This window comes from Charadrius vociferus, unplaced genomic scaffold (assembly GCF_000708025.1).
Source record: "Charadrius vociferus isolate BGI_N301 unplaced genomic scaffold, ASM70802v2 scaffold975, whole genome shotgun sequence".
Classification (NCBI taxonomy): Eukaryota; Metazoa; Chordata; class Aves; order Charadriiformes; family Charadriidae; genus Charadrius; species Charadrius vociferus.
In genome coordinates this window covers 86,456-99,998 of record NW_009648454.1, presented here as the reverse complement: position 1 = coordinate 99,998, position 13,543 = coordinate 86,456, and the positions used below count along the sequence as shown (strand labels likewise).

The window sequence follows — 13,543 nt, the reverse complement described above, 5'->3', positions numbered from 1 at the left end:
AGCAACCCCGCAGACTGCACCCGAGCAGCTGCTGGGCTATGGCAGAGCAACACGTCGCTGGATACCATGAGTGGTCTCAGCTCTCAATCCTCCCAGCCCTCACAACTCAGCAAAACCAAACTCAAATCAAAGACCTTACTCATCTCAGTAATTTCCACATCTCGCTGCAGACTACTCCTGTCCTCTCAACATTTTCTACTTTCCTGTCACATCCCTCACCCTGCCCGCCTGATCATCTATTGCCTCTACAGGTTTCATTTTTTTCAGGTGAATTCCAACACTACAAGTGTTTAATGGCTGGCTCCTTTCCTGCTGTGTGTAATTCTTAAAGTTCACCTTGAGTAGCAAAAGCTAAAAGGCCCCAGGGGAATCAAAACAAGAGTAATGCACTGGTTTTGAAGCTGTGCTCAGTGCAAAGCTGGGAGGTTGGATCAGTAAGCAACAAAAGCAGTTGTGTTACCTCTCACATAAAGTTTGTCCCAGTCAAACACCTTTTGGGGTGGCATCCACTGTCCCCAGGGAAAATGACAAGCATAAAACTAAGCCTGAGCTCCTCTAAGCCCAGGACAGGAACACTTGTCGGGAGACTCAAAAGTGCAGCAGCTCCATCTCTGCCTTCTCAGTGAGGCCGGGACCCAAGATAAGACGAAGCTGAGCTGCCGCCAACCTGCCCACATGTGATGGTCCTACCTGTGCCTGATGAGCAGGGCTGGGGACGCAGCAGAAAGGCCCAGCGGCTGCCAGAGGAAATCACAGAGGCAAAGCTTCAGCCCCACTGCAAATGGCAGTGAGGAGCCACCGCTGCTGCGAAGCAGTCGAGCATTCTGCTCCCCTCTGAGGAGCTCCCCTGTGCAGTGGGACTCAGGCTGAGACCACCTGAAAGCTGACCCCTTCCCACCTTTCTCTTCGATCTCGTGCTTCAGTATCTCCAGGTCCATCGTGAGATATTCCACCTTCTCTTTCAGGGAGTCCACCTCCTGTTGCAGGGACTCTGCTCGCTCTTCTGCCATCTCCTTGTCCAGGGTTGCCATTTCAATCGCATCGGCGGTGTCTGCCATCTCCTCCATGTAGCGCTCCTTGGCTTCCAAGGCATCTTTGGCTTCCTGCAGTCAAGCAAATATGGGTGAGAAGACCCTGGAAGCCGAAGGCCAATGATGGAGAGACGCCTCTCACAAATAATGAGCTTCGGACAATTATGTCTCTCATGGTTCTCTCACAGGAGGATCAAGTCCAATTAACAAGAGCTGATCTGGGCCGAGAGGAGAAGGCCCACTGCCAGTGCTCCAGGCTGCCCATCTCCCTCCTCCTGAGGCTCTCCCCTGCTTCACACCTTCTCCCATCCACAAAAGAGCCCAGCAGAAAAACAATCTGCAGGTGAGGAGAGACAGATATGAAGACAGAAGATACACAGGCTTGTACTGGAGCCATCAAATAAATCACTGGGGAAACAAACCAAGAATCCACCCTGGAAAAACAGGGCAGAGAGAAGCAAAAGCTCCTTTGCCAGAACAGCTAAGTCCTGCTGTCTGCCTGGGAGCTCAGGCATGGATGCGAAGAGCAGGTTACCTGTAGTTGGGGAGAAGGGAAGAAAAGAGGGAAATCACCAACCTGCAGCAGACGTTTCAAATGACACCCCAAGGCAGGGCTCAGCAAGAGCAGAGCGGCCACAGGAGAAATGTTCGTGGATAATGAGCGACACTAAGATTCATTAGCTCCAAAGCCCTGTGGCTTTCACTGGCAGTGACTCATAACAACCAGCCCTGCAGGGCAGGAGCTCAAAATGTATTAGTTTAGCTAAAGGGGGATGAGTTTGAACAAATTAAAGTCTACATTAGAAAGTCAAGATCAGGACCTCCTCCCCACCAAGGAAAGCCACCAGAGAGACCACCACCACTCCGAAGCAGACAAGGAAACACACAGCGTATGGGGAAGGGAGGACCCGTTTACACCCCCATCACCAGAGCAGGGAGGACTTGCACGCCCAGCACTCCGAGTGGCCGAGGTGGGCCAGGACCCCAGCAGACTGTCTACCCCAACCCCTGCTCAAGCAGGGGCAGCTGAGCTGGCTGCCCAGGACCCTGTCTGGCCTCCCAGGGACGGAGACCCCAAGCATCTTTGAGCAACCTGCTCCAGTGTTTGATCACCTTCACAGGAAAAAGGGGTTTTCTCGTGTTCAAACTGAATTTCCTGTATTTCAGTTTGTGCCCCTTTCCTCTTGCACTCTCAGTGAGCACCACAGAGAAGAGTCTGGCTCTGTCTTCTTCCCCATCTGGTATTTATACACATTGCTAAGACCCCTCACACACACCCCTCAGCCTTCCCAGATACACGTCATGATGTGCTAAGCTCAGACAAGGCTCCAGAGGACTGGATCCTCTAATCCCTACTTAAGAACAGCTCCCGAGATGTTCCAGCTTGCTTCAGCCCAATTCCCAAATAGACTCAATGCTGAATATCAACTTAGTACAACAACAAACGAAAAAAGCTTATATTAATGCTGTATTTAAAATGAAATCACGTTGAGCTGTAACTGCTTGAAGCCATGAGTACTGTACAAGAACTTACTGCTCACTTCCTGAGTATGTTGCTTTAACATAATGCAGAAGCAAGCAAGAGGAAGGACAACTTGCTGCTTTACAAACATTGGAGAGTCAAAGACAAGCACAAGGCAAAAAACCTGCCACCACGCAGGTGTGGCAGTTTTAAAATTTGTTGAAGACATCCAGGCATTGGGACAGCGGGAAAGCTTAGGTCTGCACGGTCAGCACTGGGAACAGATCCCACGGCATCACCAGTGAGCCACTTCCTACAGGACTGGCTCTTCTAGCTGGATCCGAAACCTCAATACATGGCAATGCTCTAAAAGCTGCTGGAGTCCACTGATTTTTTAAATCAGTTGCAAGATCTCCAGGAGTTTTACTTAAGCTTTTGAAGGTGGGACTGGCAGTTTATCAGCAGGTTTGGAATTTTAATGGTGTCCCTCCCACAGGGCTGGCAGACCAGCAACAGCAGATTAAACTGGAGAAACGTGGTTGCTGCCACACTTGGACCCATATCCTATAAGTTTAGATGTGCAACTTGCTCCTTAACTACGACACTCTTCATCCCCATCTATTACAGGAAACCACCTCTAACGTCAACTTATCTTACCCTGCACAAGACTGAAACTTGCACTGATAGAAGAATCAACTCAAAGGATCAGACGTTCCTGCCTCAAAGGCCAGGCTATTTGACAGATGGGGCAGGCGGGCAGCAAAAAGCAAATCCTGGGACACACATCATCTCTGGTACCTCTGCAGGACTACACAAAGTTCATCCAAAGGCTCCGTCTGCTCTGACATCTAGTGTGGTTAGAGAATGAAGCTGTGACTTCAGCTCTAGGACAAGCTGCATGTGCTCCTGCCAGGACGGACCAGACGCAGTCGGCACCCACGCTCGCATGCCGCATTAAACATGCGGTGTACTCCCTGACTGCATCTGGGATTTGCACTGGCAGCTGATTATCTAAATCAATATTTACATTGGAGAGAACAAGCGATATGTGAGGTCAGAGGTCACTTTAGGACCTGGCATGTATTCAGAAGACAGGAGTCGGGACAGCACACAGTTTAATCCCAGCTGATATTTCATTACAACCCCCACACACATTTTCAGCAATTGAATTAGCCCTGGAATCACGTCCCCCTGTGCAAGCCCCAGTACTGGAGCTGCTGAACATCTCGGGGATGCTCACCTTTTTGGCCTCCTTTAAACGTTTCTGGAGATCAGCCTGTTGTTCTTGCATTTTGCTCTTCCATTCTTGCACCTGCTCCAGCTGGATCTTGTACTTCTCGAGCTCTTTAAGCTTTGCTTTGTCTTCATTTCGCTTTATCTTCAGAGTCTCCAATTTCTCCTCCAGGTCCCTGACTTGAGAACGCAAATTTTCCTCCTCCTATGACATCAAACCAAGAATTACCAAAAGGAGCAGCAACATCCTTTGGAGAGAGCTCCAGACACGTAAATTTAACCCGCACAGAACCTGACCCATCAGCAGCTAGCCTGTATTTTGGCATTGTTACTGGGGCAGTTTTAGAAGAATGCATCACTCTACACTTGCAGCTACAGAGTCTGTCTGTCATTTTAATCTATTGATTTTTACTACACACACAACATGTGATAAATGTTCCTTGACACACTGATAAAAACCTTTCAGGTGGCAAAAGGTCCTGAGCACCTTGCTTTTGACTTCAATGGGATCTACAGATGCCTAAATCCTTTAAAAAACAAAACCAAAAAAATCCCCCACCACTAACATGCCCAAGCTCCCCCTTCAGTGACTCTTCTGCTCCTACGCAGAGTAGAGCAATGGCATGCAAGAAACACATCTCCATAAACAGAACCAGATCTTACAGAAAGGTTCTATCAAAACAACGTGCACGATGGTACAGACTTGTAACAGCCAGTGGTTTTAGTTATTAGCGTGTAATTCAGAACCATGCTCACACACACACACGTAGAGCACACCTCAAACTGTGCACTTGAGCCGTAAGTTCACTGCGCTCCGTGCGAGCTGCTCCCTTTTAATCCTCTCCCAATACCCACCCTACAGAGCACAGCAGATGTTTGTACGGGGTGGGGGTGTCTCCCCCGCGCTCCCTACCTGGGGGTCCGGTGTGTGTTGTAACCCACGGTGTGTCAGACCCGGTGCAGCTCCACAAGAGCGAGCCGGGAACAAGCCTAAAACCTGGGAATCCTCCCGCCTCAGCAGACCGAATCCTAAAACGGTCTCTGCTGTGAACCCCAGATCAGCTCGCAGGGGCAGCCCAAGACCTTCTCTGTGGCTTTTCTAGCCCATTGCCCTCACAGAGGTGAGTGCCTCGGGCTATTCCTGCGGCGCTGCTGGCTGACCAGCGCCCCTCTGAATTCACCCGCTTCTGTTCTAAGTGTATTTGGGCCACAGTGGTTGGGCTTCATAGTGAAACCAGCTTTACTCGTAGTAAAAAGATACAGCTTAAGGAGGATACTAACACCAGTACGCAATGGTCCAGGGAAGGCTGCACAGTGACGCAGCACTGGAGCTGGGTTATCTTGAGACCAAAGCCAAGGCTGCAATGAAAGCTGTCACGTGGAAAAGGGACACAGGCTTGAGATTTCCAACGAGCTGCAAACGCAGCCTCCTCAGGGGTGACAGCCTGCCCGACCTGTAAGGGTTCCCTTTCACGAGCCTCTTAGGTTCCAAGGGGAAAGGCACACCTGACTCGCCTTAAACCACAGGCAAGGCTGGCACTGTATTTCTAAATACTGTGCTGTAACTGCAGAACTGCCCCCGCAGGCGGGGAAACACCACTCGAGCAGCACAAAGTCATAAAGGTACTGCACAGCCACGCGTGAGCTGTTACTGGAGAGTGAGTTAGGTCAAGGCAAAACCCTCCGCGCCCCATTAAGGGAGCTGACAAGGTGATTTCTACATGCACGCTCGTCAAACCAGAGCCTCGGGGCAGCCGTCACCTGGCCTTCATGGAGACACTGAAGTGCTGCCGAGCTGTTCTGGAGACAGAGAATACCTTTAGTTACACTGGCCTGTCTTGAACACAAATCATACATCTGAAGCACACTCCTGTTTTACAATCAGAGATTAACCGAGGTTGGGAGAGGTGAGTGGAGGTCTCTGGTCCACCTCCCTGCTCAAAGCTGTGCTGAGTAGATCAGGGCCCTCATCCAATCAAGCTCTGGCTGTCTCCAAGGACAAGGTCCCGTAGTCCCTCTAGACCCATCTGGTATTTGACCACCCTCACCCCGAGAACTCTTCCCTAACACCAGTTGGAATGTCCCGTGCTGCCACTCACGCCTGTCACCCTGTTCCCTGTCACCGCACACCTTTGAGGAAAGCCCAGTGTCTGTGCCATTTAAAGAAAACCCCAGTTCCCTCTGAGGTCCCATTTTTTTTAAATTCTATAAATAAGTGTTGCTCCTGTACAACAGACCCCAGTCTCCCCCCGGTACCCGGACTTCACAGTCCCACTTTCCCTCGCACGCAGCCTGCGCAGCTGCCGTGAGAGCCCTTGCAAAGAGCAGGGCAGCTGCCCGAAGCCAGGGCGATTCAGTCTTTAAGCGACATAGCCCAGGCAGCCACCCTCAGAGATGGCCCTGTGCTCTTCACCAGTGCCCACTCGATCCCACAGCAGCAGCCACGTAGTCCTCCGGTGAGCTCCCACTAGGGAAAACTGATCCTGTATTTGCTGGTTCTTTTTCGGCCAGATCAGCTCCCACGGCCAGAGAAACGCTGATGCCAGCGCAGCGGTACCTGGGCAAATGTCTGCGAGCAAGGGCAGGAGAAGGGGACATGACTCCCTTCTTCTGGCAGTAGAACAGGTTTAAAGCGGCCTTATGACTACAGCTTAAAATCACAAAGCCAGGTGACATGAAGGAACAGATTTTGGGAAAAAAAAATAAAAATCCTTTGTGATGTCAAACAGCACAGGAAAACCACACAGATTTCTCCTCTGATGCTTTCTCAGCCCTGGATATACAGATGTACACCAATACTCTCAGGAAAACAGTTTTTGCACCCCTTACATTAACCCATTACCAGCGTCGTTGTGGGCAACTCTGGGGAGTGTGAACATCCCTTCTTCCCACCAGATGGTGGCTTCTCCAGCCTTTCCCTCAATACACAACCTCAGAGCCAGGTCTTTATCCTCTCATGCTATTAATTCTTTGCCCTCATGCCCCAAATCTTTCACAAGCTCTAATTTTAACTAATTAATACAAAGCAGGATGGAAGTAATGAAAAACTATTTTAAAGATCAAAAATAGAATAACTATGCTGATATAATTATTAGAAACACACAAGTTCAGCAAATATTGGACCTCTCTAAGTGGTCTTTGTATTTGAAGACAGGAACGTTCCCAAAGTGCATCCACTGCTGGTTCCTCCACTCCAGTTCATCCAACACCGTTGGGTGGAGCACGCAATGTTCAGGTCCTCCTCCAGATTTACCAGGATGGAGCTCTCCCCTCACCGGCAGGTTCAAGCTCTGACTCAGAGCCTCGACCTCCAGGCACGTTCACCTGCCAAACTGCTCTGATGCCACGTTACCCCACGGGGACCAGGGAAGGGAGAATGTGCACTGGGAACTGAGTCAGCCTCTGCATTTGCCCTTGGCCAACTCCCCACCAAGCCGTGCACACTCCTCTGTCCCCCCAGCCACCTGGCTGCTCTGCTCCTCCTACAGACCAGGGCACCTAAACCCAATAGAGCATTACAGGTGGTCACGCAAGCCCTGCGCAGTGACCACCAACAGGACCCATCAGAGGACTTCTTGCTCCCCTTTTCCTCATCTTCCTCCTACCAGTACCGGTGGCAGGTTTTCTCTCCTTCTTCCCTTAGGAGCTACCACCCTCCACACCGGCAGAGCCCACAGCTTACCTTGGCCACGGCTTACCTTTGTGGGTGAGGGAACCGGAGGTGCCACTGGAGAAGTCAGGGAGGGAGTTGGAATAACCGGAGCCACCAGTGGCGTCTGAGCAGGCGTGCTGGGCTCACTGCTGCTCATCTCCCCCCCGGAGGCAGAGGCTGAGCCCGAGGGCCCAGCCGTGCCACTGGATGCCGCAGAATTGGGGGTCCGGGTGGGCTGCAAAACAAGATGGCCAGGGGAGAAAGTCAGACGAGCATGTTTCAAGGGAGATGACGTTTCCACAACCAGTCCATCTTCCCGCACTTTTCAACACCGTTTCTTTCACCAAGGTGTTTCTCGAGGTCAGCCACAGTCTCACAGCGGCTGTGTACTTCCCGCACAGATGAAACCCAGAGCATGGTGGCAGCGGGGACATCAACAGCAAAACCGCTCTGGATGGATGGAGTGCATCCACAGCCTCGCTGTACCCAGACCTGCAGCGTGCCAAAGACCGGCACTACTGCAGAGACTCTCCGGCAGCGTGAACCCTGTGTTCTTACACTGCTCAGGGAGGAATCTGGTTCAGCCAAAATTCACAGATTGCTGAAGGGAAAGGTAAAATTTTACTACACCACTGACATAGTTAAAAACCAAAAATGGATCTTTTTCTGAGCGCACAAGTCCTGCTTCAGCCCAGAGACAGAGGGAGTCCATCTCCTCCCTCCTGCAGTAGCGGGGACAATAAAAGATTGCCTCTCCCTGCAAACCGGGTCACATTTATTTTCCTCGCCCTACCACAGCTACCAGCGCTGCTGCTGTGGGTACAGACCCACCTCCTTGCTCTTCAGGGCAAAGCCAGCTCACACCCCGAGGTCCCAGGACATGAGGGCAGACCCTGCCTAGCCAGTGAGTGTGTCAGAGGGGATCAGAGCAGGCACTAACAAGGGTCCTCGGCAGCGTTTGCAGAGAGGAAACACAGAGTCAGACGTTTTGGTGTTCCAGCTCCAGAGGATGAGACAGTAAAACCTCAAAGCACACCGAGACAGGAGCAGGGAAGGTTTTGTCCCTGTCCATCTTCCACATCTGGAAACACAACAGGACACATCTGCTGTTCAGCATTTGCAGGAGCCTGAGTCAGGTGTTGTTGTGCCTGCATGCCCACGTACGGGTGCCGGTGCCACCAGCAGCTTGTTGGGAACACACTGCGTCAGGTGTCCCAGTCTGCACCCTCTGCCTGCAACTACACCAGCTGAGGGGATGAAGCACCAAATTTTAGGGGAACAGAAGGAAAAAAAAAATGAAAGAGTAGCAAGAGTTCACCAGCATCCAGGGAAAACCAGTGGAGCTTGGAGGAACCAGAGCAGCACAAAGCAGTTTCACCAGTGCTTATGAGGCTGTTAATTGCTGGCTGGGGATCCAGCAGTGAGGCTGGCCATGTAACCCAGGTGACAGGACCAAGGGAAGCTGATGTCTGAAGAAAAGCACCAGATCCATCAGAAACTTCTGTTCTCCTCATGGATCTGTATTTCTGGAGCACTCATCTCTGTGCCATCTAATGCTGTGTACATTAATTTCCTGACTTTTTATTCTACTCCTCGAGATTGACTCGACTCCTGATTTGGTGTGAGCACCAGCCTGGGAACAGTGTCCACAGCACCATGCCACACACGCACCATCTCCAAGAAACACACTACTCGAAACAAGGACGCTGTTCTTGTTCCTGCTGCTTTAGGGATTAAAACCTGTGGAGACAGAGCAGCATCACCAGGGACACACCTGGTATGGTTCCACTGCTCATCACACCTGAAGAAATAGAAACCTTTGGAGACCCATGTCTTGGCCTTGGCAGTCAGGGTCAGGAAAGGTCCAAGGGACGTACTTTCTTCCAGAAAGGGTCAAAATGCAGCATGGCATCTCGTAGAGCCCTCTGCACAGCCACTGGACAACCTTCACTAATGGTTCCTATCGAAACCCTGCAACCAGCAACCCTGGAAGGTCCAAGCTGCCAGAGAAAATGGCCTGCCAGCTGACTCTATCTGATGAGGGCACATCTGTGAGCCCAACCAAAATAGGAAGCAATGGCTCGAGAGGGGCTCTCAATGCTGCAGAGTGCCAGGACAGCTGGCCAATATGGGCAACAGCTCTGATCTCAACACATGTGCAGGGGTGTTCTTCAACCCCATCTAATTCCTGCCCAGCATAGATATGAAGCCAAAGGAGTAGGAGGAGGTCACGTAGGACATCCACTCACAGACCTTCTCCAGCACAAGTTGCAGAGAACAAGAACATCATTCAAATGTGATCTGCTGAAAGCTCTCCAGGACTTGCCCCAGTAAAGGGTAAGGTCCCAGCTGGGACTGGAAACTGGCTGAAAATCCACACCAGCACACAAAAGCTGCTTACCTTGATCTCACTTCTCTGCCTCACTGCAAATGCATCACATGGACTCACAGCAAAATCCCTGCCGTGTCTCAAGGGTTGCCAGGGGAGATATTTTAGAGGAAATTTTAACCTCCAGAAGGAGTGGTGGACTGTCCTCCTGACATTTTGTTCATATACCTCTGTCAGACTCCCCTCCACCCCCCCGCCATGAGGTCCTACTACCTCAGCCTGGGCTCTGGCCTGACGCTGCCAAAAGGACAGTTAACAAGATTTTGGAGGGTTTGGAGGGGAAAGCTAGATGCCTGGCAGCTGGGACCCCAGTTGCCCTGAAACTGAATGAATCCATTGCTGCCCTGGTTTGAGTTCCTTGTACATGCCAGTGAAAAAGCCCTCCCTGCAGCGTACCCCTTCATAGAAAATAATATTTCACCAGTTACAAACCATAACTTGGCCATTATAGAGTTATTTGAGGATTTATCTCCCCTGTTTGCTCTCCTCTGTGTGCCCCTTTGCAAGGGGGGATCAAAATGTGATCAAGTGATTGCTGGAATCAATACAGTCCTGGCTGGCACCTCTTTGCGCTCACCTCTCTCCTTCAACAGACACCCTCAAGATCCCACTGAAAAGTTCCCTACATAAGACAGGAAACTGCAGTCAGTGAGAAGCAATTAGTAACATTAACAGGGACACCAAGCAGCGTGCTCTGCCAGCCAGCCAGACCGGGCATTACTCCACTCCATTATCTAATGGAGCTCTGGCTTAGAGCACAACTTTTCTATAGACATTTTGCCCAGGTAGGTTGTCCCCAGTGATTCAGACATGCTCCAGAGGAGCTCATTGCTCCTGGGAGCTCCTCCGGGCTCTGTATGACGAGATGTAAGGACAAGAGAAAACGCAGGTTGGGGTTAGCACTCATCGGGTTCATATTTAACACGCAGGGGATGCTCAGTGCCCCCTGACCGCAGCTGCTCACCTTGGGCCGCCGGGCGGTGGTCTGGAGGGCAACAGGAGCGGAAGGCAGAAGAGGAGAGACATTCATACAGGGACAGACAGGAGCAGAGATACAGACCGCAGCAGCGCAGCAGCAGATGCAGCAGAGAACAAGGTAAAGGAAACAAAAGACATCACGGCAATTAGTGTGCATGGCATCAGGTGTACGAGCTCATTAACCCACGCTCCCAGGGCAGCTCCAGGCAAGAACACTGCTTAGCAGAGCTCCCACAGAAATGAAGGAACAGAGCCCGGTGGCAGCTCAGCTTCCTGGTCAGGTTCCTTGCCTAGACCAGAGATCACTCATCGACCTCCAGCCCCACTTCTCCCCCTTTATAGCAAAGGTGCAGGACCGCAGAGCTGGGGAGAAGACCAACTGCCTGAATCCCGCACCTGGAGCCAACCCCCGACTCCAGCAGACACCCCGGGGGCAGACGTACCTTCTACTTCTGAGATCTTTAGCTTCAGAAGCAAAATATGGGCTGCCCTGGGCCAGCCTGGAACCTGCTGCCACCTTACTGCAGAGCTGCTCAGGGTTCACCGGGTTCTGCTGACAAGGAGTGGGTTTAACTCAACGCACCTTTCTAAGAGGTCACTTGAGTGTGAGATTGAAGGAGTTTTATTTTTAATTTTTTTTTCCCCCCCTCCCCTCACCCCTTTGATCTTCTGAAGGGACCAGAGCATCGCCAAACTGGCTGACCATAGAGATGCTGGAGCCCCCGGGCTCTATTTCTCTTGAGTTATAAAACTCGCAGGGGTAACATAGAGCTTTTACTCAAACACTTCCATATTTCCTTTTCATTTCTGGAAATAAATGGATCCATCTACTTCAAGGCAGGACCCTCCGCCCCCGCAAATACACCCATTTGCACATGCAGCATAGCAGTAACACAACCATCAACAAGTCAGTGCTCTCACATCGAAGGGTGGGGAGGCCATGCTGCGTATCTCGGCACATCCTCGCTGTGCACTTATACATCAGTTAATAAATATTTTTTCCCCCGTTAACAAATACTTCACCCGTAACTGATATAACAACAGGTAACAGTGAGGCTGGCAGGACTCTGCCAGCCGGCAATGGGGGAAGCTGGACGGGCAGTGCTCCGGGTGCAGGCAGGGAGGTCCCGGGCGCTGGAAACCATGGGACCAGGCAGAGGGAACTGCTGGTGGGGACATCTGCCCTCCAGCTGCAGCTTTAAAATGATGGGGCTTGTTTTAAAGCTTTTCACATTCTGCTTAACTTTTTTTTTTTTTTATCATTATTCTATTACCTAATCCACAGCTTGAAGTAACCAAGAAGAGAAAAGATCAATAAAAACGCTGCCATATGACACTCCCCAAGGATGCAGTCATGAGTGAGATGTTTGGTCGCACAAAGCCCATCAGCAAACGCTCAGCCCCTGTGAGCCGGAGGCAGACCGGTCTCAGACCAACACAGCATCACACCCACCACCGCAGCTTCTCTCTGCTATTCAGAAGCCACGGTCGTATTCCCACCCAAAGCCTTAATAAACCAGCTAAGAGATCTTACAGTTGGGTTTTTTTTAAATATAGATTATAACTGGACAGGATATCACTTCAAAATAGCCAATTACCTACTGTATTACTTGGGCTAAATCCTATTTTGCTCACTTCCAGCCTTTTCTAAAAGGCTGCACACAACAGCAGGCCCATTTCAATACTGAGGGAAGATACCCATCTTCCATAATATCTCCTGCTTAGCAAAATTTGCCAGGAAAATGTAATGACAACAGTAAAAGCTTAAAACCCTCAGATAAATACAGGGCTGATTTAGAAGCAGTCGTACAAGCTCTTCAGGAATCCTCCAGCATCTTTCGAAAGTCCTACTAAATAAAGATTACATTAAGTGCCACTAAAAATCTGAAAAACGCTCTGAAAGTCCCCCCCTCCCTTGGGGACTCTGCAAGCCACGTGCAGGGAGATGCTTCCACTCCTTGCCAAGCATGTGGCTCCCAACCCAGCACGTAGGGGGAGAACTCAACGGAGCTCCCACTGCCGGGCACGGTGCTCCCCACCATCCTGCTGCCTGCTCTGCGCGGTCAGCACCAAAAGCATCCCAGTGAATGGAAGACACAAGTAGCCAAGAGCTGGGGCGTTTCACACCGGCAACCAAGTCTCTGCATTCAAAAGACAGCTTAGTGCTGCCCGTGGCAGCCGCCGGACATTGGGGGAAATACTCGACAAGCGACCACTGAAGCCTTCCCTAGCTGGGCTATGGGGTGGGGTGAAGCTGAGCATCTTCCCCGACTCAAACCACACCAAACCCTTAAGAAAGGGAGAAGCCTCCCGGTAATGTTGTCTAAAAGCTAGCCACGCTAAATGGCAGAGATTAATCCAGGTTTCATGCCTCCTCTGCTGTAAGGTGAAAGGCTGTTTTGGTCCCCCTCCATGTAACGCCATGCGAAGACCATAGAAGCGTCAGCTCTGAGATCCCCTGGGCGAGCAGCTCTTTGGCAAGGGGGGGACAGAGAAATGCTCTGCTGCTCTCTGGCAGGGCCGGAGGGAGACTGGGCTCCCCGCCACCCCAGCCAACATCCTCTCCATCCGGCTGTCACACAGCAACGCTTCACATCAGCAATTCATCCACTGCGCTTTGCGAAGCACTCGTAAGCCACTGGCAGAACGGCGGCTGGACCGGCACGCTGGCTTCTCCCCCTTCTAGCCATCAGGGTACGGTGTCCAGCTGGCGAGGAGATGGTATGCAGGAGGGAGGCAGCAGGACTCCACCGACAAAGCTCTTCACGGCTACGGGAGGATCCAGGAGACCTGCTCCG

General features: G+C 51.3%; 1 protein-coding gene across 1 annotated transcript in view; it reads right to left on the bottom strand.

Annotated features, from left to right (window-relative positions):
• The window catches only part of DCTN1 (dynactin 1), a 58,984-nt gene that overhangs the window by 16,397 nt on the left and 29,044 nt on the right, over nucleotides 1-13,543 (bottom strand). The window contains exons 5-8 of the mRNA XM_009885628.1: nucleotides 10,732-10,752; nucleotides 7,425-7,613; nucleotides 3,734-3,931; nucleotides 899-1,103 (exon numbers count right to left, since the gene is read on the bottom strand). Coding sequence (XP_009883930.1) covers nucleotides 899-1,103; nucleotides 3,734-3,931; nucleotides 7,425-7,613; nucleotides 10,732-10,752 — 613 coding nt within the window. The remainder of the gene's footprint in view (nucleotides 1-898; nucleotides 1,104-3,733; nucleotides 3,932-7,424; nucleotides 7,614-10,731; nucleotides 10,753-13,543) is intronic.